The 26,570-nt window shown below is 37.8% G+C and overlaps 2 protein-coding genes, 1 long non-coding RNA gene, 1 other non-coding gene and 1 pseudogene across 4 annotated transcripts; 4 read left to right on the forward strand and 1 right to left on the reverse strand.

Moving 5' to 3' along the window:
* The first annotated feature begins 11,048 nt into the window (after positions 1-11,048).
* Positions 11,049-11,884, forward strand: LOC139198357 (uncharacterized). Its single transcript, XR_011583785.1, has 4 exons — positions 11,049-11,178; positions 11,301-11,378; positions 11,488-11,582; positions 11,702-11,884. It is a non-coding gene; the product is annotated as an uncharacterized lncRNA (long non-coding RNA).
* A 183-nt stretch (positions 11,885-12,067) lies between these two features.
* Positions 12,068-14,970, reverse strand: LOC139198041 (uncharacterized). Its single transcript, XM_070826284.1, has 4 exons — positions 14,193-14,970; positions 12,733-14,102; positions 12,545-12,601; positions 12,068-12,130 (listed from the first exon to the last, which is right to left on the reverse strand). Exons 1-4 carry the CDS (start codon positions 14,968-14,970, stop codon positions 12,068-12,070), a joined length of 2,268 nt encoding a protein of 755 aa, XP_070682385.1.
* LOC139198488 (small nucleolar RNA R71) lies at positions 14,479-14,583 on the forward strand. Its single transcript, XR_011584016.1, has one exon. It is a non-coding gene; the product is annotated as a small nucleolar RNA R71 (small nucleolar RNA).
* Positions 14,971-21,471: 6,501 nt separating the features above from the next.
* LOC139198042 (sphingoid long chain base kinase 5-like) lies at positions 21,472-22,100 on the forward strand. The gene is made up of 2 exons (XM_070826285.1): positions 21,472-21,946; positions 22,063-22,100. The coding sequence occupies exons 1-2, from the start codon at positions 21,472-21,474 to the stop codon at positions 22,098-22,100; spliced, it is 513 nt and encodes a 170-aa protein (XP_070682386.1).
* LOC139198463 (uncharacterized) lies at positions 21,974-24,150 on the forward strand (annotated as a pseudogene).
* The last annotated feature ends 2,420 nt before the right edge of the window (positions 24,151-26,570 follow it).

The raw sequence follows: 26,570 nt of genomic DNA on the forward strand, positions 1-26,570 counted from the left end.
TGGGGCTTGGAAAATAAATTAAATAATGAAGGAATGATACTAAAGATTAAAATATAAAAGAAAATATTATAGTCTATCATAATTTACATGGGTGATTATATGTAAATGTAAGTATTTACACTGTAAGATTAATAAATCTTGTGTATTATTTTGTATGCCTATCTTGCGTTCCATAATGTTTAGACTTCCTTCTAATCTATTAAGTACATACTGAAGGAAAAATTTAGTATAAATAGTATGCATTTTTTTTATACAAACAATACTATTTACTCTAAACTATTTTAAGAGAACAAGAGAGGGGGGGGGGTTTGAACCCGGTACGAAGTCGTAACAGTGGGTCGGTTCGTCGAGCAAAGTGTGTTGACCAACTTGACCTGACAAATCAAACTTGCCTGATGAAAATATTTCATCCGATATACAAAAACAAAAAAAATAAAAATAAATAATTTGCTCGACGATTGAAAGAAAATACAAAATACATGCCCAACCAAAGTATTCGTCGGGCAAACTTTTCTAAATTTTTCTTTAAAAATTTGTATTTTAAGTTATATTTGATTTAAACAAATAAATTAGTTTTAATTATATTAATCTTGAAAGAAATCACAATATTACAAATAATATTTAGTTATATTAAAACTGAAATAATCGTGCAAATGTATGTAAAATATCCTAAATTAACTACTCCTAAGATGTCGGGTGGGATGGCCGCTAAAACTTCGGGGAGGCGAATGACAGAGGTTGCCAGTGCCTGCGCCATCTCATGCAATACCACCATAAACTATCTTCTCGTTGGTGCACAACTTCATCTCGAGCTTTTTCTCTCTGGTGTGCTTCTTCCTATCACTTGTGCAAGGCCTCTAACTCAATCTTCACCTGATGTAGTCTGGAAGACGTCCTGCTTGAAAGTTGAGAGTCATCAACTGTAGAGACACATCTTGACTTGGTGTCAGTTGCTGCATTGGCGTGTCCGATTGATGCTAAGAGAGGTGGCAACAAACTTGTCCTTCTTATGCGACATAGAAGCCTACAAAAAGAAAAACCAATTAAAATCATCCATCGTAATTTTAAAAATTTTAAGTGCGGTGAAGTTTGAAATTAAAATCTGAAAGAAATACATGTTGTCGGCCACCTGTTTTCCATAATTGGCATGCGTATCCCCCCAACCTCGACTTGTGGAAAAAGCAAACCATTATCACGCCGTTCCTCGACCTGGAAAGTGAGGGGACAAGAACCAGAGTGATGGGAGATATTACTTCGTTTCTCGATTACCTTTATTTGCCTTCGTTTTTGTACTGAATAAAATAATTAAATTAAATTAAAAAAACGGTTGTTAGACGAGCAAATAATTAAAAGTGAGGGGGCAAGCTAAGGTTGTTAGTCGAGCAAATTTTTATGCCACTCAATTGAAGTTTTGGCGAGTAAAAAACGGTGGGAAAACACATTTGCCAGACAAATTGTACATTTTTCGTCAGGCAAACCCTATAATATGGGGAAATTTGATTCTTTTTCTTAATGAAAAAAATAAGAGGAAAATTTGACAGTTTGCCAGACGAATTCAGTAGTTTTGCCCGATGAAATTGCTCAAAATAGCCCGACGACATTTACCAAATTCGTCGGGCAAACACCAAAATGAATTATTCTTTATTAAAGGATAATATGCCATTGCAAGATTCTTATTATATACGCCGTGATCGAATTAGTGGTAACCCAAGTAAGCATCTGTATTTTCAACTTAATAATCCCACATTTCTCTACTTATTTTTAAAGGGAAATTTAACGAAAAGCTTCAGGTACTGTTCACTTTAACGAAAAACTACATTTTTACACTAAAATAACGAAAAACTACATTTTTACACTAAAAAGTCAATCATTGTATTATTCACTTTATCCTTTATTTTGTCCTTATCGTTAAAACTCAAAATTTTCAAGTCATTTTCATTAGTTTTCCTTATTTTCAAAGCATAATCTTTGTTTACTTTGAAATGCATTTTGTGAAGAGCATCATTCATTAATGCTTTTTGGCAAGATTGACCAAGGTCAATGAGATCAAAGCAACACCATAGATCCAGAGGCCATGTCGTTCCAAGGCGTACTGTATCATCAAATACTTCTTTTTCACAACTGGTAGAAATATGTCTCTTGCATTCCCCTAAATACTCAGAATTTGTGCAATCACGAAAAATGTAGAGAACTATTTAATCTTCCCGTTTTTTCTTCTTCTTTCCTTTGGTGTATATAGACCTAACAATTTCTTACACAACCGGTTAACACGATACGTAAATGATACGAAAGTAACGAGTTCGGGTCGACACGATAAGTAATCGGATCGTTATTAGGTCACTCAATAAGAACATGTTAATAACGAATCCTTAATAGGTTTACACGATAGTGACACACATGTAACTCGTTTCGACACATTAAGAAAAATGTTATGTTGATGATTTTAATTTTTAAACTACTAAAAAAACTTATATAAAATACAATAATCATAGTGTAAATGTATATATTGTGACATCCTGTCCCAAGATTTATTGTATTTTATTCTCAGTAGTAGTGTTTGTCCAAAAAAAATTTCTCAATAGTAGTGAAATTCCTAAAATGTCCTTGAGATGCCACGTAGGCCTTCCACGTGGATCTCAATTTTCATTACATTTTTTCATTTCTATTTAACTATTTTTTAATAGTACTCATTTTTACGAATATGTAGACGCAAACGGAATTGAATTTAGAATCCTTATGACGTAGTTACATCTCCTTTTACAAGAAATAAATTCAAACATTTTTCTACCTATTGCTATGTTTGAGTGGTAGGACCCACGTTTAATTTTTAAGGAAAACTAATGAAAAGGGTTTGAAAACTTTGAGTTTTAATGATAAGAACAAAATAAATGGTAAAGTGAATAGTATTAGGATTAACTTTTTACTGTAAAAATGTGATTTTTCGTTAAAGTGAACAGTACCGGATGTTTTTCGTTAAAGTTCCCTAATTTTTAATATGGGATTGGAAATCCCATCCGTGCCTCGGAATGTAGCAGACTTGTCTTGCTTTTATAATCACCATATTCATTTGTTTGGTTATTTTAACCATCACCTCCATTTCTTTTGTTTTCTTTAATCTCCACTTTCCCATCTTTTCTAACCTCTACCCTCCCTCATCACCACTCTGTCATAACTCTCCATCACTTTTATTTTTTAAAGATTTTTCAATGTGATCGGTATACGAAGTACATCATATATTACTAAACAAATAGTGAAATATGTGTGCTAACAAGTTAATAATTTAAAAAATAAAAAGTTAATAGCTTATTAGTTTTCAAATCTTGATCCAAGTTCCTAGCATTAATGTAATAATAAATTTATATGTCAGTTACATAATTTTTTAAAATAAAAATTAATAATTAATTTAGAATTTTAATATCCACAACTTTATTAAACTTCTAACTAATTTTCAATTCAAAACATGTCCAAAATAAATAAAAAATTAGAATAAGTTTGCACCCATTAGCTTTTTTTTTTTTAAACAATGTTTTCAATTCTTAATATTATATGTACCAATTGGTTATATGTAAAATGTACTTTTTTTTATTTATATAAAATCTATTCAATTTTTTTCTAATCCATTTTTAAACTTATATGCGTACATTTTTTTTTCTTTGATTTGAGAATATATGACACACTCCGACCCAAATCAAGGCATGCTGGCTGTCACGTGAGGGTGACGTAGCCATGTGCACAGTGCAGAAGCAATAATGATGATAGAGAATACGAATAAATGAAAACCAACTCATAAGAGTACTAGATAAGACAAATGCTAGAATATGAGTGAATACACAATCAGAGCGTAAGTAGCCTACGTTCAGTCCAGAAAACAAGTACTAATTAAATGACACCCAAAGATGTCCTACATTTGTGATAGTCTGTCAGAACCTCCAATCAATCATCGTGAGCCACCAACAAACAAACTTATCTAAAACTTGGAGGGGAGCAAAACAGAAAGTGTGAGTGGGCAAAAACAATGCATTTCAAAACCATTTCATTTATCAAATGCTCTAACCCCTCGCCGTAAAACATGTATAACTTTCCCAAAAATGGAATATATATATATATATATATGTATATATCAATTCATGCTTCACATATCCATATTCAAAGGTATGCCATGCCAAAAATATAAAACATAATAAGTAACTCAAGTGTGTTTATACCATATTTAGAGCCTCGTATTTATATCTCGTACAAATACTTGGGGGACTTCAATGTAATTATGTGATAAAGGAATGGGCAAATATGTAATAAGTGAGGAGTCCTTATTCTATAAAAGGACCCTTCACCCTCACAATGAGAGGAGGCCAACTCTTAGGCCAATTCCTAAGGCTCCTCACCCCCTCAAGCTCTCATTTTCAGAGCCTCTCAAATTCATTTACAGAGACTCTCTCAAAGCTCTCTCTCCCTTAGAAATATAATCAGTGTGGACGTAGCACAAACCTTGGGGTGAACCATGATACATCTTGTGTTATTTACATTTCTTGTAGATTCACGGTCGGATTTACGTTGTTCCAAGACCTCCGGTTTTGTGCATCAACATTTGGCGTCGTCTGTGGGAAACGATACGAAAAGTTGTGTCGATTCTCTTTCATTTTTTTCACCTCCACCATGAATTTGCAAAAACCCAGCAACCCTGTCCTCCAAATCAATTTGCAACACTCTTTCAACTCTCCCACCCAATAACAACAACAAAAAAAGCTGAAAACTGAAAGATTACAATTCCCCTCTCTCACTGGGTTTGCAGAAATTAAAGATGTGGTTGCTATCTGCAAATGGGTTTCTGAGAACCTATCAGCTGACGGGATTTTGTGGGTCAACCCACGACCACATAACCCATGACCACGAGATTTTGAGAGTCTCTCCTTCCCTCATTTTCTGGTTTCCGTTTTTACCCTAGTTGCCCTAATCGAGCTCCCAAGCTTCGCATCATCAAGCCATGACTACCAAGAGGCATTGTCCAAGGCCATACTATTCTTCGAGGGGCAGAGCTTGGGGGTCTTACCTCAGGACCAACGCCAATCATAACGTGCCAACTCAGGACTCAGTGACATGTGGACATACAACACGGACTTGACCAACACAAACTCTCCAAGTCTCAGAATTCTCATCTATCCCACCATCATCATGCTCATGCCGCTGGGAATAGAAGAAGAGGCCATCAATCCTAGATCTGCTTATTTTATCGCAACTTGTCCATCGGGCCTTTATTTTTTGCCAATTGAAAAACAAATCTACTAGGCGGGAGGAAATGTTTTTATCAATGTTTTGGGCTAGGAATTTAAACGGTGGATGGATGAATTAATTCGCCCGATGAACCGACCGGACCGACGAACCAGGCCAAATCTGCACCTAAAGAGGCACCAGCTTCTGGGTTATCGAAGCCTCTACCAAACCAACCCTATATTCCCTTCTCTATTGCTGAACCAAAAAATGACCAGTCTTTAGCTTTCCGCTTGGGAAGCTACTCAGGAGCATGAGGTGCAGTGTGTTTTCGGGGTGCATGATGTGAATGAGGAGCTTGTGGTGTCTGTGTGCCACTAGGATGATGAGCAGTCTGGCTTGTTCTATGGCGGGTCTGAGTTGGTGGGTCGGGTTTCGATTCCGGTTTCGTCTGTTACTGCTGAGAATAATTGTTTAACTCCAAGATGCTTGGCCAAACGTAAGCCTGCTAGAAGGGCTTCGTATTCGGCCTCGTTGTTCGATGCCTTGAATTTGAAACGAAGAGCGTATTCTATCGCCACTTTGTCAGGGGTAGTGAGGACTAATCCTGCTCCGCAACCCTGTTGGTTGGATGAGCCATCAACATACAGACTCCATGTTGGGGTTGTTGATTCTATCTTCTGAGCTTCCGATGGTAATGAAGCTATTGCTTCAGGTGTAGAAGCGATGTCAACAGGATATGTGAAGTCGGCGATGAAATCTGCTACTGCTTGACCCTTTTCGGCTGGTTTTGGTTGGTAGGAGATGTCAAACTCACCCAATGCTATCGCCCATTTGATTATTCGCCCAGACGTGTTAGGACTCTGGAGTATCTGTCGAAGAGGGTGATTGGTAAGCACGATGATGGCGTGTGCTTGGAAATAAGGGCGAAGTTTTCGAGCAGACATGACCAATGCTAGAGCTAATTTCTCAATGTTGGAGTATCGTGCCTCCGCATCTTGTAGGGCCTTGCTAGCATAGTAGACGGGCCGTTCGACACCACTGTCATTTCGAATAAGAACAGAACTGACTACTGAAGCCGAAACCGATAGATAGATAATGAGAGTGTCACCAACTTCTGGTTTGGAGAGCGGAGGGGCTTTACTCATGTACTCTTTGAGGTTCCTGAATGCCTTGGCACATTCCTCCGTCCATATAATGTACTTCTTATTTCCCTTGAGTGTTTTGAAGAAAGGAGCACATCTGTCTGTGGCCTTAGAGATGAATCTGGTTAAGGCTGCCACCTTGCCAGTAAGGCTTTGGATGTCTTTTGAAGTTACTGGCTCTTTCATGTCGAGGATTTCTTTGATCTTTTCGGGGTTAGCTTCAATGCCTCGTTGGCTAATCATGAAGCCTAAGAATTTGCCAGAGCCCACGCGGAAGGCACATTTGTTGGGGTTCAACCTCATTCGATACCTCTTTAGAATGGTGAAAGTTTCAGATAGGTTGGTGATGTGTTGGTCAGCATGTTTGCGTTTGACTAACATATCATCAACGTAAACTTCCATGCTCTTCCCAATCTGTTCGGCAAACATTGAATTGACCAGTCTCTGATAAGTTGCTCTTACATTCTTTAGACCGAAGGGCATGACTTTGTAGCAATATAGTCCCCTGTCAGTAGTGAAGGCTGTGTGTTCTTGGTCTGAGGGGTTCATGAGGATTTGGTTGTATCCTGAATAAGCGTCCATGAAGCTCAAGAGCTCACACCCTGCCGTAGAGTTTATAAATCTATCAATGAGAGGAAAGGGGAAACTATCCATCGGGCATCCTTTGTTTAGGTCGGTGTAGTCGACACACATTCTCCACAAGACCTTTTGAAGCAGGAGACTTTCCTTGGTCGGATTTTTCTTAACAAGGACAACATTTGCTACCCATGTTGGGTAATTGACTTCACGGACGAAGCCTATGTCCTTGAGTTTTTTAACTTCTGCTTTCATCGCCTCGTATCGTTCAACATCATAAGATCTTCGCTTCTGTTTTACTGGTTTGGTCTTAGGATCAATACTCAAGTGGTGACAGATGATATCGGGAGAGATGCCCGGCATATCTTTATATGACCAAGCGAAGACCTCGGCGTTCTCTTGCAAAAAGGAGATCAGCGACAACCGAAGGGGTGGTGACAAAGTGGTGCCAATCTTCACCATGCGATCTGGATGGTCTTTGGAGATAGAGACATTCTCTAACTCTTCAGCGGGTTGTGCTTGCTGGGTGAATGAGTCATCTCGAGGGTCGTCGGGTTGACTGTTGCCATCATGAAGATCCGAGTTGGCTTCATCTGGACTGGTCTTTACTACCTGGTTATGTATAGAGAGGGTCTCCTTGGGGACAGGCAGGTGTTGTTGCTTGATAGGATTTTTACTGCTCATGTGAATGCGATAAAAACCTCCTATTTTACTTGCAAGAATTACAAGGATATTGTAGTATAAACGGATCTCGCAAGGTCATTCTCCACAGGGATTATTAAATAATTCGAAACAAATCAGATTCCAATTAATGATTGTAAAGTAGAAATTTAGATGATTGATTTTATAACCTACTAATTAAAAACGAATTTAACTATTAATGATAAGACAATCTGCAATATTAGGACTAGAGAAAAAAAAACAGTTTTGAGAAAATCAAATTGAGAAGGCACTAGGGTTCCACCATCACCTAGTAATCCTATGAATTTTTACCCATTACTTATGATCTACACATACCACTTTGAAGGTTAGATTTTCCTAATTCATATTCTACTTGGAACCTCCAACGTAGAACGTATATCTAACATGCAACCCGTCCGGACGTTCGGATCAAATATGAACATGAAAGACTCATTATGCTTTATGAAAATCCTTTGAAAAACCATGCAATCCTTAAGACGTGATATTCATCCTAAGAGAAATTACAATTATTAATCACAAGAAGCCAGCGTCAATTTCAGGGAACCTTCCGACCAAAATTGCATCAAATTACTTTTCTAAAGATCCTAATGGTGATCAGGCATTACGACAATTAGATAGTTTTTATCCCGGTGATTAACAATTCAAAGTACGCATGCAATCGATCATAAGCAATTAAATAAAAATCACATATTCATGCTAAGGCTCAAGGCTTCGCCCTAGCAAAAGAAATTAGTTCCGCATATTCATAATTGAAATCATAGAAAATATTATTAAGAAAAGGATTGAAAACACCTTCAAGTAGAAAATCTTCAAAACCCTAGCACTTCTCTCTGTCTCCAATATTGCATAAAATAAAGCGTAATCTAAAACTGTAGACGGCCAAGCAATATATCTGCTAAGCCCCCACACAAACCCTAGCCACTCCAATTAATAAAAAACCCTAAATAAAAATAGTAAAATTCGTCTAAAATCTGAACAGCCACGTTTTGGCCCAAAAGCTGCTCCAAAACTGGCCCAATATAGCTGGATTTGATGTTTGGAATATTCTGAACACTTTTCCAGAAGGCCACGAACCCATCCGAGGTCATCTTGGGCTCCAAAAACGCAATTTAAGCCCAAAAACGTCATTTTCCAGCACTGCGCACTGCTTCTTTATTTCATCGTCAGAAAATCACCGCTTGGTGGAAAAATCCCAAATTTTGATACCATCAAGCTAAGTGACTCACGAACGTCCTCCAATTGGAATTACTCCAAAATTCGTCCATTTGGTCCTGTTTTGCTCCAGAGGAAGTCGAAAGTCCTATATTGAAAATACAATTCAAAGTATCAAAATTCTTCCAATATATTAACCAAAATATACTAAGATTAGGGTAAAATATATAATATAAAATCTACTCATCAAATACCCCCAAACTTAGCTTTTTGCTTGTCCTCAAGCAAAACAAGACTCAAACAAAAATAAAAACTTAACAAACTAACTAGCTAAAATTAACTGACAAAAATTTTCACCTTCAAAGTTGCAATCCATAGCAAATTTTAAAAACTAGAACATCTTTTCAAAAGTTCCAACCAATCCCACCACAGAGTCTAAGCCATTTAGAATCAATTAGAAAAGAATTCACAAACTTCCTTTGGTGTAAAGTGAACCAACATAATTAAGGAGACTCGACTAAAACCCTTACCTCTCGTCCTTATTTATTTCACACATAGTAACTTTAAATATAACTCTCTTTCTTTTTCTTTTTTTTTTCTTTTTCACTTTTTTTTTTTTCATATATAACATTTTTTTTTTCTCCAGTAACAGTAGTGGTCGTGCAATGTCGGTTTACTTAAGCTTTCGATCCAACCCATGTAGCGAGCTTTAGGTCAATGACTCCCAAACCACTAGGGCTTTAGGACACTAGGTGTAGAACACCCCTAAGGACTTATTAACCCGAGCTGAAAAGGCTACGAAACCAACTAACCACCCTGCCTCATGCCAAAACTCTACCGTTTGACGCGAGAATCACTGCTGATTAGGCAGGACTGGCCCGGTTACTAGGCAGAACCTCGGGTGAGACAATTATTACTTTATTTATTTATTTATTTTTTTTTTTTCACACTAATAACTGACTTTACTTAAAATAAAAAATAAAAAATAAAAATAAACTTAGACTAAAAGCAAGTATTTCAATCTCACTCCCCACAAACCATGTTGGTGTGATGTGCAAAGTTCAAAGTATAATTCATGAATTAGTGTCTAAGCAACGATAAATAGAAAAGACTCTAATGTGGGATTAACTTTCACCATGTCCATTTGTTCTAATGTTTAAAATAATCTATGGATATTAACTTAACAAGAATGAAAACTTTTAACCGACACAAAAATGTTATTTTCCCCACCCCCAAACTTATTTCACACTTTGTCCTCAAGGTGTGGAAAATAAATGCAAATAAAAAAAAAAAAACAACAAAAACGAAACCTGACTAAACATAACAACTAAAAAATAAAAAAAAATTAAAAAAAATATAAAATATAATAAAATAATAGAAACTAAAGAAAAGCCAAGGAAAAGTAACAAAAGAAACAAAAGTAAAGAAAGGAAAATATGCACCTGGTGTTTTATTTGGAAGGTCATGGAGCCGTGACTAATGATAAACTGTGTGCTTGGAAAAAAATGATTCCACACGGCTGTGATGTGAGTGATTGAATAGCCTTGGGGCATGATCCCAACTCGCACACCAAGTCCATGTTTACAGCACATGTGCACCAAAACCCGTGCACACACACAGGAAAACATTGGATGCTTCTTTGAAAAGCATGCAATTGGCGTCAGGTTGATGTCTCTGTCAATCATCAAACACAGAGCCCAAACGGCTCTCTCCCTTCTTTAATTCAAACCGAGTCACTTTAGTAGACATATGAATACTCCAGCTTTGAACACGTGGCAAGCATCACGGCATGGAGCACCTTAAGATTCCAAAGGAACGGTTAAGATCAATCCAACTGCCCATCTCTTTCTCTCTAGAAAATCTGAAAATACTACTACTCTCTCCATTTTTTCAGCAAGTCCTTCTTTCTTCGCATTGCCTTAGGACCCCATTCCTCTGCTCTCTCTAAAATCATGGCTCTCAGAAACGCAAAATCCTTCGGTCTCTTAGAAATTCAGCCACCTCCTCTCTGTTTCACTCAGAACCCATATCTCTTTAAAATGAAAAATAGCCATCCTTCCCCCACATTCTTTCTCAACCCTTGCAGCCCCCATCCGTAACCATCCATAATCCAACAACAACACACCTCCGTGAGTACCCAGCCGTGGTGGAAAATCGGAACAACTGAATCCCAAAGGTAAAATCATCCTCCAATCTTTTGTTTTCATGTCTCAGATTTATTTGTTTTAGAGAAATAGAACTAAATCTAACACATGCATGTCGTTTTATCTATGTGAGGACCCCCAATAATTTCGAATCCGAGACAACATCACCCTGAATCGCCATCTCAACTCCACAAAATCATGTCCCCCAAGCCTCAAGCCATCAGACATTGGAGTACCATTTTGCACATGCCACGGTAATCACTCTTACCTCTTTCAAGATCCATGTCTCTTAGCTTGCGAAAAAATAAATCTGTGCAAGTTATATTTGCGAGATGAGTCTCTGTAGAAGCTTACACGGATTTTTTTCTTTCTGTAGTAGGTGTCCGAGATGCACAAAGAGACTGAAGAGACGGACTTGAAAAGCTCCCAAATTCATGGATCTGCAAATTTTTAGGTAAAAACCGCAACCCTTTTTTTTTTTTTTTTTTTTTTTGGATCGACGATGATCTGCTATTTGAATAATAAAATTACTTCTGTGACTGAAAAATGACACTCCAAACCAGCATACAACCGAGAGACAACAACCTTGAGCTTCCAGTCTAGTGGTCCCTGAGGGCAAAAGAAACGGCAAATGTCTCGACCTCTGCAAATAAAGAAGGTAAAGATCTCGTTCTGTTGCTTCTGCAGTCGCTAAACTCAACATTTTCATGTTCAACGACAGTTCCTTATAATGCCATAGTTAACCTGTATGTACTCAAATTTTGGCTCTTTGTGTAGGGGTATACGGATTAATGATAGAGCCAAGGAAACAGAAGGGTGGACAAATATCAGCTTCAATAAACAAACAGCACAAGCTTCCAAGAGCCCAGATCGGTGAATCTGGGAGGTAAAATTTCATATCCTTGCAAGTGTAGTTGTTGTAGATCTGGTAATAATATCTGTACTCAGTTCTGTGGTGTATGGATCTGTGATTTAATTATGCTTCCTCCATGCATCGCAAAACTGAGCTGCAGAAATTAACTGCTCTAAATTCTGTTTATGTGCTGGATCTGCAACAATCCCCCCAAACTTGCATCTGTGAATGGCTTTTTATGTGGACTGCTTTAAATTTCCAGCATAGTGTAGATGTGGTTGATGTGAACTTTAGACTTGCTGCTGGGTGCAGGATTCCAGCATAGGACGCGCTTTATTTTCAACGTTTGCAACCTGCAATTAACCAATATGCGTCAAAAAATTAAAATAAAATCAAATAAACTGGGTAAATAAAATCAATATGCAATCTTCCATTTTTTTTTCAAAATTTTTTTATTTTTTATTTATTTTTTATTTTTATTTTTTATATAATTTTTTATGTATGTTTTTTTATTTTATTTTATTTTATATTAAAGAGAATCAAACGAAAATTAAAATTAGGAAAGAGTTTAGAAAAATTGGGTTGCCTCCCAATAAGCGCTTTATTTTAAGTCTGTAGCTAGACGTTGCGGAAGTCCGGTGTCTAGATCACTGGTTCCTTCAAAGTTGATGACTTGCCTACACCAAATTTCTCTATGCATGGTTTTAGTTGATGCTTGGTCACCTTAAATGAGAAATCTGTGCCCTTAGCCTTAATGTCCACATTACCATTCTGAAAAACTTTAGTAACCAGAAAAGGGCCTTTCCATTGAGACTCTTGTTTCCCTGGAAATGACTTGAAATCTGAACTTAATAACCACACTTTTTTACCAGGCTGTATTTTCTTAAAATTTGGGCTGCAAGGCAAATTTTCATGTTTTTTTCATAGTGTCAATTGGCTGGTCTTCATGTATCACCCTTTGCTGCTGTGGTTTAGGACTTGAACAATCACGAGTTAAATTCGGGGGCTTTATGGACAGATGGTCAGTTGATGATCTGTTCATAAACTTGGCACTTGGTAAACCATCCAGTGCATCAACACGCATGCATTCTTGCTTGTCACCTGAATGTATGCTTGCTTCAAACAACTTGAAAACAACAGTGTGATCTTCAACCCGAAATGTTAATGTTCCGGCTTCAACGTCAATAAGAGTTCGGGCTGTTGCCAGAAATGGGCGGCCCAAAATAATGGGCGTTGTCAAATCCTCATCCATGTCCAACACCATAAAATCAGCTGGTAAATATAAATTGTCAACCTTCACAATAACATCTTCAATGACTCCTTTAGGGTAGGTAATTGAACGGTCAGCCAATTGAATAATACTGGAGGTTGGCTTTAGCTCCCCTTCACCTAAACGTTTGAAAACAGAATATGGCATTAAGTTTACACCAGCACCTAAATCAATTAAAGCACTACTAAAATCACAATTTCCAATGGTGCAAGAGATAGTAAAACTCCCTGGATCTTTTTTCTTTGGAGGCAATTTATGTAGTAAGACCGCACTGCATTGTTCTGTAAGAATCACTTTCTCAAAATCAACAAGCTTCTTTTTCTTTGTGCAAACATCCTTCAAAAACTTGGCATAAGACGGAATGTTCTTGATGGCATCAATTAACGGCAGATTAATTTGAACTTTAGCCAAAGTTTTCATAAAATCTGCTAACTGTTGATCTTTAGCTTTAGGTCTCAACCTTTCTGGATACGGCATAAGGGGTTCGTAAACACGTTCTGCAGTTTTTGTGGAAGCTTCTGCAGTATTTTCGGATCTGTCTTGGGACTGCCCAGAATCTGAAGAAATTTCAGAATCTTCAATAATTGCAGATTTAGTTTGGGGTAGTTCTGCTGCCTGTGAATTCCCAACAGAATTTTCATGTTTGTTGTTGTAACTTTTGCCAGACCGTAGAGTCCGTATAGCATTGCATTCTTCTCGTCCTCTTGGATTAGGTACTGTTTGATTAGGAAATGTACCCGGAGCTCTTTCTGAAACCTGTAAAGCAATCTGCCCCATCTGTTTTTCGATGTTTTTCACTGCTGCATGCAGATTTTGAATTTCTTGAGTGGTAGTATTTGCCAATTTTTCAATTGCAACTTCCCAAGCAGCCTTAGGTGCAGCAGGTTGCTGTACCTGCTGTTGAAATTGAGGCCTAGTGTGCTGTTCCTTGTCCCACCTTAAATTAGGATGATCTCTCCAACCTGGGTTGTAGAAATTAGAATACGGGTCATATCGGGGACGCTGGAAATTGTTGAATGAATTAACCTGCTCTGCTGTAAATTCCGGATAAGCATCTTTATGTGGACAGCTCAAAAAATCATGATTTGTCAAGTTGCAAATGCTGCAGGCAGCTTGTAAAGGCTGCTATACAGCAACCTGTGAACCTGGCATTCTCTGTAATAACATGTCAAATTTTGCTTCTAGCCTTTTCTCCATTTTTTCAATTTGTGCTGTAACATATGGAGAACCATTTGGCATCTCAAAAGCTGACCTAGATTGTGGTTGCTCCACTGCCCACTGCTGAGTATCTTCTGCCATTTTTTCAAATAACAAACAAGCCTCTTGTGCATTTTTGTCTTTGTACGTACCTCCGCATGAAGCGTTGACAAGAGTTTTTGTAGTCATATTCAACCCTCTGAAAAATATGTGCATTTGATCAGTAGTGTTAATACCCGAATGTGGACATTTTCTAATCAACTCCTTAAATCGCTCCCACGCCTCATGAAACTCTTCATTTGGTTTTTGGGCAAAAGATAAAATCTGAGTTCTCATGTCAAGGGTCTTAGAAGCCGGATAATACTTGTTTAAAAATTTTTCACTGAGTTGGGCCCAAGTTGTAATGCTTCCTGATGGGAGTGTGAGGAGCCATCTTCTTGCCTGATCTTTTAGAGTGTATGGAAATAACCGCAGCTTAATAGATTCAGCTGAAAATCCTCTCACCAAAATGTTTTTGCACCCCATTAAAAATTCTGCAATGTGCATGTTAGGATCATCAGATGACAACCCATGAAACGTAGGTAGAATATTCAACATGTGCTGTTTTATTTCAAATGCAGTCCCTTCCTCCACTGCCGGATATGTGATGCAACTGGGTATATTTGTGGTATGGGCAGTCAGTGAATCACCCAGGGGCAGACCTGCCTCTGGAATTATAAACGCCATTTTTTTTTTTTGTGCAGGTCAAAGTCTGATTGCAGAAAAGTCTCCTGCAGAGGACGAACCCGCTGCAAATTTTGCTCCCTGCGTTTCCTCCTTAAATGCTGCTCAAATTCTGGATCAAATGGAATCAATTTCTGCAATGTTGAACGGGTGCTGACCATGCACAGATTTCTGAAATCCGTACTGTTGTAATCTGTAAAAATAAATGAAAACGAAAATTAAATATTTTTTTATTTTTTATATATGTATAAACAGCAATAACTAATTGAAAATCTGATTCGTAGGGATTATTTTAAATAATCCCCGGCAACGGCGCCATTTTCTTGATAGGATTTTTACTGCTCATGTGAATGCGATAAAAACCTCCTATTTTACTTGCAAGAATTACAAGGATATTGTAGTATAAACGGATCTCGCAAGGTCATTCTCCACAGGGATTATTAAATAATTCGAAACAAATCAGATTCCAATTAATGATTGTAAAGTAGAAATTTAGATGATTGATTTTATAACCTACTTAAATTAAAAACGAATTTAACTATTAATGATAAGACAATCTGCAATATTAGGACTAGAGAAAAAAAAACAGTTTTGAGAAAATCAAATTGAGAAGGCACTAGGGTTCCACCATCACCTAGTAATCCTATGAATTTTTACCCATTACTTATGATCTACACATACCACTTTGAAGGTTAGATTTTCCTAATTCATATTCTACTTGGAACCTCCAACGTAGAACGTATATCTAACATGCAACCCGTCCGGACATTCGGATCAAATATGAACATGAAAGACTCATTATGCTTTATGAAAATCCTTTGAAAAACCATGCAATCCTTAAGACGTGATATTCATCCTAAGAGAAATTACAATTATTAATCACAAGAAGCCAGCGTCAATTTCAGGGAACCTTCCGACCAAAATTGCATCAAATTACTTTTCTAAAGATCCTAATGGTGATCAGGCATTACGACAATTAGATAGTTTTTATCCCGGTGATTAACAATTCAAAGTACGCATGCAATCGATCATAAGCAATTAAATAAAAATCACATATTCATGCTAAGGCTCAAGGCTTCGCCCTAGCAAAAGAAATTAGTTCCGCATATTCATAATTGAAATCATAGAAAATATTATTAAGAAAAGGATTGAAAACACCTTCAAGTAGAAAATCTTCAAAACCCTAGCACTTCTCTCTGTCTCCAATATTGCATAAAATAAAGCGTAATCTAAAACTGTAGACGGCCAAGCAATATATCTGCTAAGCCCCCACACAAACCCTAGCCACTCCAATTAATAAAAAACCCTAAATAAAAATAGTAAAATTCGTCTAAAATCTGAACAGCCACGTTTTGGCCCAAAAGCTGCTCCAAAACTGGCCCAATATAACTGGATTTGATGTTTGGAATATTCTGAACACTTTTCCAGAAGGCCACGAACCCATCCGAGGTCATCTTGGGCTCCAAAAACGCAATTTAAGCCCAAAAACGTCATTTTCCAGCACTGCGCACTGCTTCTTTATTTCATCGTCAGAAAATCACCGCTTGGTGGAAAAATCCCAAATTTTGATACCATCAAGCTAAGTGACTCACGAACGTCCTCCAATTGGAATTACTCCAAAATTCGTCCATTTGGTCCTGTTTTGCTCCAGAGGAAGTCGAAAGTCCTATATTGAAAATACAATTCAAAGTATCAAAATTCTTCCAATATATTAACCAAAATATACTAAGATTAGGGTAAAATATATAATATAAAATCTACTCATCATTGCTTAACTGAAGTGTTGTAACATGATCGAGCACTAAGTTGATCTCCCCTGATGTATCCATTGCCGAAAGGGGTTGGAAACTTCATCAACAACATATGCGTGGATACCATGGCCTTGAGATCATTGATGCCTGTGCGCCCAAAGATGACATTGTATGCCGTCGGGCAATTGACCACTAGGAAGTTAGTGGTAATAGTAGCTGTGTAGGGGCATGTACCAATGGTGATGGGTAAGTGTATACTCCCTAAAGGTTGCACGATATCGCCAGAGAAGCTTATCAGAGGAGAAATCGAGCGATCGAGCAAGTGTTCAACTACATTAAGTGCCTTGAAAGCTTCAGCAAACATGATATTAACTGAAGTACATGTGTCTATCAGGATTCGTTTCACATCAAAATTTGCTATGTGAGCCTCCACGATCAGCGGGTCGTTGTGAGGGTAGATGATACCTCTTTCTTCCTCAGGGTAGAAACATATTGGATCCCAGTTAGGCTTTTGATACTTGCCTCCCCTGATGTCTTCCACGTGAAACACTTGATGGCCAGGTCTCAAAGTTCGTTCACTGTTTTTCATGGCCCTATTGGAAGATTCAGACATAGGTGCGCCGCCGCTTATAGAATATATCACATTCACCTGACGTTGGTTACGGTTATAACTTGGAGGGTGAAGGAGGAACTGATCAATTTTTCCTTCACGTGCCAAAGCTTCAATATGATCATGGAGGATGACGCACTTCTCGCCATCATGGCCATTATACTCGTGGTAGCAGCAAAACATGCCCGTGTTTTTCGTGGACTTGTAATCTGGCTGTCTTGGCTTTGGCTTTGGTATCAGATGAGCTATACTGGGGTAGATGGCCACGCATGTAGCGTTCAAAGGTGTGTATGTCTCATACCTCGGGGTAGGGCCTGTCTTGACATATGATTGGCCCACTGCATTGACTGCCTGGGGACGGGAGTTATTGTGACGATATCCTGAGTTATCGCGATAGTGCCCCTTATTCTTTTTATTAAAATGAGATTGGTGAGGATGGAAATCTTTCCTTTTGCCTTGGGATTGATATGTCTGCTGACTTGGCGAAGCATTAAATGAGGCAGGGGGGTGTGCTGCTACCGTTTGGAAGGTTGAGGTCTTCTCATTCGGTTGGATCTGGCCTCCACTCCCTACTTGCTGATAAGGGGTGACTGTAGGGGGTTTCCCTTGATATGTTCTTGCCTCGGCGGAGGCATGGTTGTAAGCTTGTGCCATCACCTCAGAGTAAGTTTTCCAAGTGTTGGCATTGATCATGTACTTAAAGAAACAGTCACGTAAGCCTGCCGTGAAGGCCTTGAGGGAGGTCTTGTCATCTGCCTCAGCGCAACGAGAATACTCATGGCTGAAGCGGCCAGCATACTTTCGTAATGACTCGTCCGGCTTCTGGCGAATAGTGTACAAGTCATCTGCGGAATGCAAGCGATCGGTCTGGAAGATGTGTTGAGAGACAAACAGCTTCCTCAACTCTTCAAATGAGTCTACTGTCTCAGGTGGAAGACGGCAATACCAGTTTAAAGCTCCGCCAGATAGGGTAGAGGGGAAGAGAAGGCACCGTTCTTCGTCGGTGTGTCTCCGGTATACCATGGTGGACTCAAAGAGGTTAAGGTGTTCAATCGGGTCTTCCTTTCCAGTATAGAGTTGTAAGCCAAGCTTCTGCTTTGTCTTTGCTTGGAGGGGGGTGTTGAGAATCCTTCTTGTGAGGGGGCCAGGCCTGGGTTGGTTCCAGTCAGGTATCTCGGCTTGACGTTCAGCCTTCAACTTGTTTACTTCCTCCAGGAGTTGTAGGACAAGGGGGTCCTGAGTGGAGTCGTGCACCACTGAAGTTTTCTTCCGTAAGTCCCCATCGCCTCTTGGAAGTAGGAAAGTTTGATCAAGATAGCATGATTTTTCCTTGGACTCGTCACACTGACTCCTAGAGTGAGTATGTCGGAACATTTCCGAGTCCCCTGTACCTTCATGTTCTTCTGGGACTTGTTGCCCATTCCCTAGATTAACTGCTGGCCTAGGTCGTAGGAGAGGACTGAGTCTTTCAGAAACTCTTGGGTCATTGATCTTTGAGCTTATGTGGATGGGATTCTCTCGACGTTGCTTTAGGAAGTCTCGACAATCGCGATAGACGGCTTTTGATCCTTCCACTCCTTCTGTGAGGAGGTGCTTTCCTCTACTCCTTCTGCTTCGGGTTGAAGTAGCTGGATTGAGATAAGTCTCATGTTGATTATCACATTGATGTGTAGCTCGATCCCTATCAGGGATATCCGTGTTGGATATCGGTGACCCTCCGTGTTGGGGGGCATTCAGATGATTGTTGACCTCAGCAGAGGCGACGCGCTTGTGTGCTTAAGCATGCCTAGCCTCGTGAAGCATCTCGAAAAATTTTTCATACTGCTCTTGGAGGACCTCGTTCCTCATCGCTATCTTGTTGTTCTGAGCTTCTAACTCATCGACTTTAGCTTGAAGAGTAACTCTATTTCCTTCCTGCTTTCGTTGCTTCATACTAGGTCCAATGAGGGTGTCATTCTGTGTGCTATGGCTTCTTTCGCTCCCCATGTTGGAGAGAGATGTTTGGCCAAAAGAAAGTGTACGAGCGGTGGAAACCAGCTTAACAAAGCTGAAGAGAGTGGGAGTAAGTGTCTTTCCCACAGACGGCGCCAAATGTTGATGCACAAAATCAGCGAGGACTTTGCTACAACAGAAAGTGTCAGGTTTGTGACCTTTGCTTGGTTGCTTCGATCACTAGTGAAGATAAGTACGTAAATGAATAAGGACAGGGAAGCAAACACAAGATGTACGTGGTTCACCCAGATCGGCTACGTCCACAGAGTAGAGGAGTTCTCATTAATTGTGAAGGGTTTACACAAATACATAGGTTCAAGCTCTCATTTTGTGAGTTCTAGTGAATAGTTTAGTACAAAATGACATTAGAGATTATTGTGGGAGAATGATCCCTATTTATAGAGGAGAGTTTCTAGTTTTGTTCTAACATTGACACGTGTCGTGTTGTGATTGGCTTCTGATGTTGACACGTGTCGAGCTGTGATTGGCTTCTGATGTCGACACGTGTCGCATTGTGATTGGCCTCCTGGTTGAAGGGAAGCTCTTCTGGGTCCTTGATGGTATAACGTTGACCGGTGCTCAGTAGTTTCGGGATTGGTCAAGTATGGTACAAACATATATATATATATATATATATATATATATATATTTATATATATAATTTTGTAGTTTGAGTAAAATATCTAAATATTAAATTATAAAAAAAAAAAATTGGAACCAGCCGTATGTTTTGGGTGGGGAGGGGGCCCCAAAATATATCCTTTTAAATATGTGTGTATATATATAATATATATAAATATATTTTTAAAGTTTGAATTTAATAAAATATTTAAATATAAAATTATATAGTTGTCTTGAAAGTTGAAACTTGGCTGCAAAATGTCTTGGTTGGGGTGAAACAGAAACTTCAGCAACACTTCACCTTTTTTTTGGGAATTTAACGTACATAGCAAATTGAACATTGAGCAAGTTTGTGCTGGACCCATTTGCAATACTTATCAGATCTTGAAGGGGTTTCCGTGGTGTCCAGAGACTAATAAAAGTGATGGTAAGTTGGGTTTTTTTCACTGGATTTTGTAGCTTCCAATTGGGTGTTTGTTGTAATTAACTGGGTGTTCTAATCACTGACAATTTTTTTTTACAGTGGAAGTGATTTTGGAGGTGAGTCACTCGTGCTGAAGAGTAACCAAGAGAGTGAAGTTTGGGAAGTGTGGTCTGGAATCCATTGCTGGTTATGCTGTCATTACTATATTGTAAGTTATTTGTTTTCATTTTCTTATAAGTTCTGCAAATGGCTTTCATGGAGTCATGAGAATATGGTAGTTGGTGATTTAATAAATTGTTATCCAACTCCAGCCATGAAATACTAACATTTGGAATATTTATTAATGAAACAGATTGGTCTAAAAATTGCGAATAACTTGTATTGTTTCGGTAAAATCATTTGAGGTCACGGTGTGATGTATAGGAAAGGCCTCCATATGTTACCTACTACCGTTACTTACTGCCATTGTATAATCCCTAAATCTCTATGAAAGTGTCCTTTTCTTTTATGGATCAATTGTGGCATACCTGTGTTGGGCATGCTTAGGAAGATAACATCCCGGATATTGTGCTGATACTAAATTTACAAGGACATTCACACATTTCCAATTTGTATACTTGCATGAAAACATACCATGTGAAATTCTAAAATATCTACTAAAATAGAAGTTGAAAAATTGTAGTTATTTTCGATTCTAGGGGTTTATGATTTGTTTATTTTAATGTGTATTGTTTATGCGAAATCAGAGTATTCACTTGTCAAGTGTCTATATTGCAGTTATAAAATTCGAACTTGTGGATGCACTTAATAAAGTGGTTAAATCCCTTCAAGAAGATACATGGATTATGGGTGCACTTAACAAGGTTGGTTACTTTTGCTTCCTAACTAGTTTTGGTTCAAGATAATTCAAAGTTTTGATGTTGAATTTTACCATATTTTTTATGCGCCTCATTTTGTGTTGTGTCATTTGTATCAAACTGTTGTGTTGGGTAGTGGGTAAAATTTGAATTTTAGTTTGTTTCTTTGTCAATTTGTTGTTTACAGAATATTGAGTTGATTGTTGATTGTGGGGTTGTGATTTCCTAATTGAAAAAGAGTTGGTTATCATGCCTTCTATTAGAAATAGTAAGTCCACTAACAGAAACAGAAAGTATCTCTCTGGGTCTCAAAAAAGAAGAAATAAGGAAAATGAAGAAGCATTAATAAAGTCTCAGGTTGGATCTCTCAGTAAGTTTTTCAAGAAACAAGATGATATTTCAGTGAATGAGGAACAAGGGAATCATGACAGTAATGGGGAGAAAGATGATTTCATGACTGAGATTGATAATGAAGAGCAAGATGAACGATATGAGCCTCTATCTGACGATGGTAGTAAAGAGCAAGAAGATGAACCTCTGATTGAGACTGACATTGAAGAACATGATCAAACTAATGAGAATGGTAAGGATAATGAAATTGTCTTTCCTTTGGATATTGATGATCCAGGGAATTGGGATAAGATTGATCAAAATCTTAGGGACATGTTAGTGGAAAGAGGTCCTAAAAGAGTTGATGATGTTGCATTTCCGAAAGATAATTCAGGTAGGCATTTTTCTTCTGTACATTACATTAGAAAATTGCCTAATGGGGAGACGCAAGATAGGAAGTGGCTAGTGTACTCATGTTCTTTGGATATAGTATTTTGTTTTTGTTGCAAGTTATTCAAGCAAATTGGAATCAAGACTTACCTGGATAATGAGGGTTTGAAAGATTGGAAGAATATTGGTCACATGCTTACAACTCATGAAACTAGCAAGGAACACATTCACTACATGAGTGAATGGATTGAATTGGAAAGAAGATTGCAAAAATGTAAAACAATTGATGAAAGTGTGCAACAACAAATCAACAAAGAGAAAGAGCATTGGAGACAAGTGTTATGGAGGATAATTGCTGTTGTGAAAAGACTTGCAAAAGTTACTTTGGCATTTCATGGAGACAATGAGAAGCTGTATGAAGAGAATAATGGAAATTTTTTAAATGTGATTGAAATGATTGCTGAATTTGATCCTACAATGCAAGAGCACATTCGGCGTATTGATACACATGAGACTCATTACCATTATCTTGGTCACAAGATTCAAAATGAATTGATACAACTATTAGCAAGTGAGGTCAAAAGTGAAATCATAGCAAGAATCCGAGAAGCAAAGTATTTTTCAGTGATACTTGATTGCACTCCGGATGCCAGTCACGAAGATCAAATGTCTCTTATAATAAGGTGTGTGGATGTTACAAAAACTCCAATAAAGGTTGAAGAATTCTTTTTAGAATTTCTGAATGTACATGACTCAACAGGGTGTGCACTGTTTGATATGCTTTTAGGTGCATTGAGCACTCTTAAACTTGATGTTGATGACATAAGGGGACAAGGTTATGACAACGGTTCAAATATGAAAGGCAAAAATAAAGGCATGCAAAGCAGAGTACTTGAAATAAATCCTAGAGCATTCTACACTCCATGTGGTTGTCATAGCCTTAATCTTGCACTTTGTGATATGGTCAATTGTTGTCCTAAAGCTATGTCTTTTTTTGGAGTGGTACAACGTATATATACATTGTTCTCATCCTCAACAAAGCGATGGAAAGTTTTTACATATCATGTGCAAGGAAGTCACACCCTCAAACCGTTGTCACAAACTCGTTGGGAAAGTCATATTGAAAGTGTTAAACCCATAAGAGAAAGCGCTCAACATATAAGAGATGCTTTGATTCACTTGGCAAATACTAGTGAAGATCCTAAGTCAAAGAGTGAAGCTGAATCCCTAGCAATCCATGAGCTGGAGAATTTTGAGTTCTTGTTAGGTATGGTTATTTGGCATGAATTGTTGTTTGCTATTAATACTGTTAGCAAAACTCTTCAAAAAGAAGACATGCATATTGATGTTGCTATTGATAAATTGAAAGGGCTTATATCCGTTCTTGATTAGTATAGAGAAACTGGATTTGAAGAGGCAATGAATGAAGCTAAGAAAATAGCAAGTGAGATGGAGATTGAGCCCGTTTTTCGTGAGAAACGCATCATTCGAAGAAAGAAACAGTTTGATGAGAGTGCTAGTGAAGTGGCAACACAATCAGCAATTAAAGCTTTTAGAGTTGATTACTTCATAGTTGATCAAGCTCGTACTTCCACTTCATATCAGGTTTGAACAATTTCAGAAATATGAAGAAACTTTTGGGCTTTTGTTTAATTTGAAGAAGTTAAAAGATGTAGACAATGATAGCTTGAAGAGTTTTTGTATCAATCTTGAAGGATTTCTGAAACATGGTGAGCATTCTAATATTGATGGAAAAGACTTATTTATAGAGCTAAGAATCTTAAGAGAAACTTTGCCGAAGGAAATAAATCAAGCAATGGAAGTGCTAAAATATATAAGACAAATGGATGGTTGTTTCCCAAATGCATGGGTTGCTTATCGTATTTTGTTAACCATACCAGTTACAGTTGCCTATGCAGAAAGAAGTTTCTCAAAATTAACGTTGATCAAATCGTATCTTCGATCAACTATGTCACAAGAAAGATTGAATGGGTTAGCTATTTTGTCAATTGAAAAAGAATTGGTTGAAAAGTTAGATTATGTAAACTTAATTAATACATTTGCGTCTAAAAACGCGAGACGTGTAATATTTAAGTATGTTTGCATATATTTATTCTTTGGATATGAATTCTAATGATTTTTGATATAGAAATGAACTTTTTCATGTATTGAGCGAAATCTTTTCTTATACATATAAATATACAATGAGTTGGGTATCAAAGAACTTCAGGGCCCCACTCGAAGGCTCGCCTAGGGCCCCCAATTTCTCAGGGCCGGCCCTGCACCACGTTTCACTTTTTCTCTCCCTCTTATGTTTCCTCCTTTCTACTGTCGGTGCACACATGCACAGAAACACAGATCACTAGAAACACAGATCACTGCATAGCAGCAGTAGCACGCCAAACCTTGCAAACTTCGGCGAGATCCTTCATTCTCCGACATTAGGTAAGCATTGGGTCAACTTCTCTTATCCTTTTCGTGATTTAGAAGTGACTTTTAGATCACTAGGTGTCTGATTTGATGATGTTTTGGCACAGAAACGGCACAGGGGAAATGTCCCCATATTTTTCGGCTAACTCGGGAAGTTGCAGGTGCTTTTCCGGCCTACTCCGGCCATGGTTGGGAGTTGTAATGGTATACTTCAATTCCTCGTCCTTTAAGTTTCAATTTGGTTTATTAGGTTGTTAGTTTTGGTTGAGTTGTGGAATCGATAGGGGCCGGTGAACTTTCGGCTTTCTCTTTTGTAGAAACTGGTGGCCGGATTAGGAAAAAAGAAAAAAAGAAGAGAAAACCCGGCCCATGACCCAAGGCCAAGCCTGTGGCCCATTGTTCTAGCCTGGCCCATTTCTGAAATGGGCTCAGAATATTCTGGGAATATTTCTTAGGTTGACTTTTTCAAAAATATCTCGGAAACCCTCATAGGCTAATTTCAACGTCCTGAGTCCCTTTTTGACATACATTTAGTGAAATTCTAAAGTTTTAACGTAGTTGACCACCATAGCGTCTCGGTTGACTTTTAGGGTTGCCTGTTGACTTTCGTTAACTTTTTACGAAAATTGATCGGGACCCTCCTTAGTGTATTTCGACGCGCTGATTCCGAATCCACCGTCTGTTTCTCCAAATTCAAACGTTTTAATTGAGTATTACTAATGGGTCTCAATATTATTCTTAGGTGCGGTTACTATCGGAGACTTCGCTAGCCTAGTTCGAACGGCTGCGACCTCGCAAGTAACTGTGAGTGGGTATATATATATATATATATAGGGGACGGATCCGTTGCACCATGTTTTTTACACAATTTTTGACACAAGTATCTAATCAATAGATTAGTCCACTTTTAATGGTTGAGATGATAGGTTGACAATATGGCAATTAATTTTATTTCTATTTTCCGAAAAATACATATTAAATATTAATAAAACTTTACAATTATAATTTTCTTTCTCTCTCATCTATCTTAATAGACTTTCATCGAATTGGCATAGTCTAATAATCATCTTTGAATTCTTGCTGTCATCTAATCCTATTTTTGGGGAAAGTATTTTAATCAACTCTCCCTCTCATTTATTTCTAATAATCAGTGAAGAACAAGAATAAAAACCCTAATTACATTTCTCCTTCCTATGCAAACCTAATAAGCTTTTCTTTTTCATCATCACTCAATTCATTTCTAATCTATTCTGGTTCCATCAAACTCTCCCTCTATCCCTTAGTATGTGAGATATTATCCTTCTTTCTACCCCAATATCTCACAGAAAATTCTTATTTTGCATTTTGATTAAAAAAAATCAAAATTCTCTCTCATAAAGCTTGACGGAAATCGAATTTGTGAAGTCTCAATAACGTTAATAAAACACAACTAATTTCAAAACATTGTTGGCATAAACTTTAACAAAATACACCCAATTTTTCAAACTATGAAAACTACAACAAAATAGCACAATTAAGTGACTAATCTATCCTACAAAATTTAAGCATCATCACTCTCCACATATTTGCCCAAGTCTTCTTGTTCCTCATTCCCTGGTAGATTACAAAATCGCAAAAAAAAAAAAAACATATACATAAATAGGTAACCAAATATTGGAAAATATCAATAAAAAAAGTTAATTCGACTTACATTCATTAGTTGATTCGATCTTTCTTCTTTTCTTATTCGATGGGCAATTTCTTGTGTCATGTCGTACTAACTTATTGCATGAACGACATTTTCTTTTCTTCTTTTGTTGAGCCAACTCAATACCACTTTTCATCATTTTTGAATTGCTAATATTGTCCTTTTTACCCATTTGTGAGATATTGGGGTCCAAAAGTAGCAGTAGAGAGCCACCTTTTGTTGAAGAAGCAACATTTGCATCTTGTCAAGAATTTTCCGCCAACCTTCTTTTCGAACTACTAATATTATCCTTCTTTCTACCCTTAGTTTGTGAGATATATGGGTTCAACAGTACTAGTACAGAAGAATCAATATTAGTACATGTGTCATTTTTGTTGAAGAAGCAATGGTTGCATCTTCACAAGAATATTCTGACAGCTTTTTGGATAGTTCATCTATAACTTCCATGAAAATTGTGTATGCCTCATTTGAAGAAGCTACAGTACAAGCCAACTTAGTTGCTTGATGACAC

The sequence above is a fragment of the Malus domestica genome, chromosome 08 (assembly GCF_042453785.1).
Source record: "Malus domestica chromosome 08, GDT2T_hap1".
NCBI lineage: Eukaryota > Viridiplantae > Streptophyta > Magnoliopsida > Rosales > Rosaceae > Malus > Malus domestica.

Excerpts from the sequence above, each read along its gene's own strand:
- LOC139198041 (XM_070826284.1), bottom strand. The coding sequence starts at position 14,970 with ATGGCGTTTATAATTCCAGAGGCAGGTCTGCCCCTGGGTGATTCACTG. Across the intron at positions 14,103-14,192 it reads GTTATTACAGAGAATGCCAG|ATGCTTATCCGGAATTTACA; the intron begins GTTCACAGGTTG and ends GTCCACATAAAG. Across the intron at positions 12,602-12,732 it reads CTAAACCACAGCAGCAAAGG|GGAAACAAGAGTCTCAATGG; the intron begins GTGATACATGAA and ends AGTCATTTCCAG.
- LOC139198042 (XM_070826285.1), top strand. The coding sequence starts at position 21,472 with ATGCCTTCTATTAGAAATAGTAAGTCCACTAACAGAAACAGAAAGTAT. Across the intron at positions 21,947-22,062 it reads ATTTCCGAAAGATAATTCAG|TTATTCAAGCAAATTGGAAT; the intron begins GTAGGCATTTTT and ends TTTTGTTGCAAG.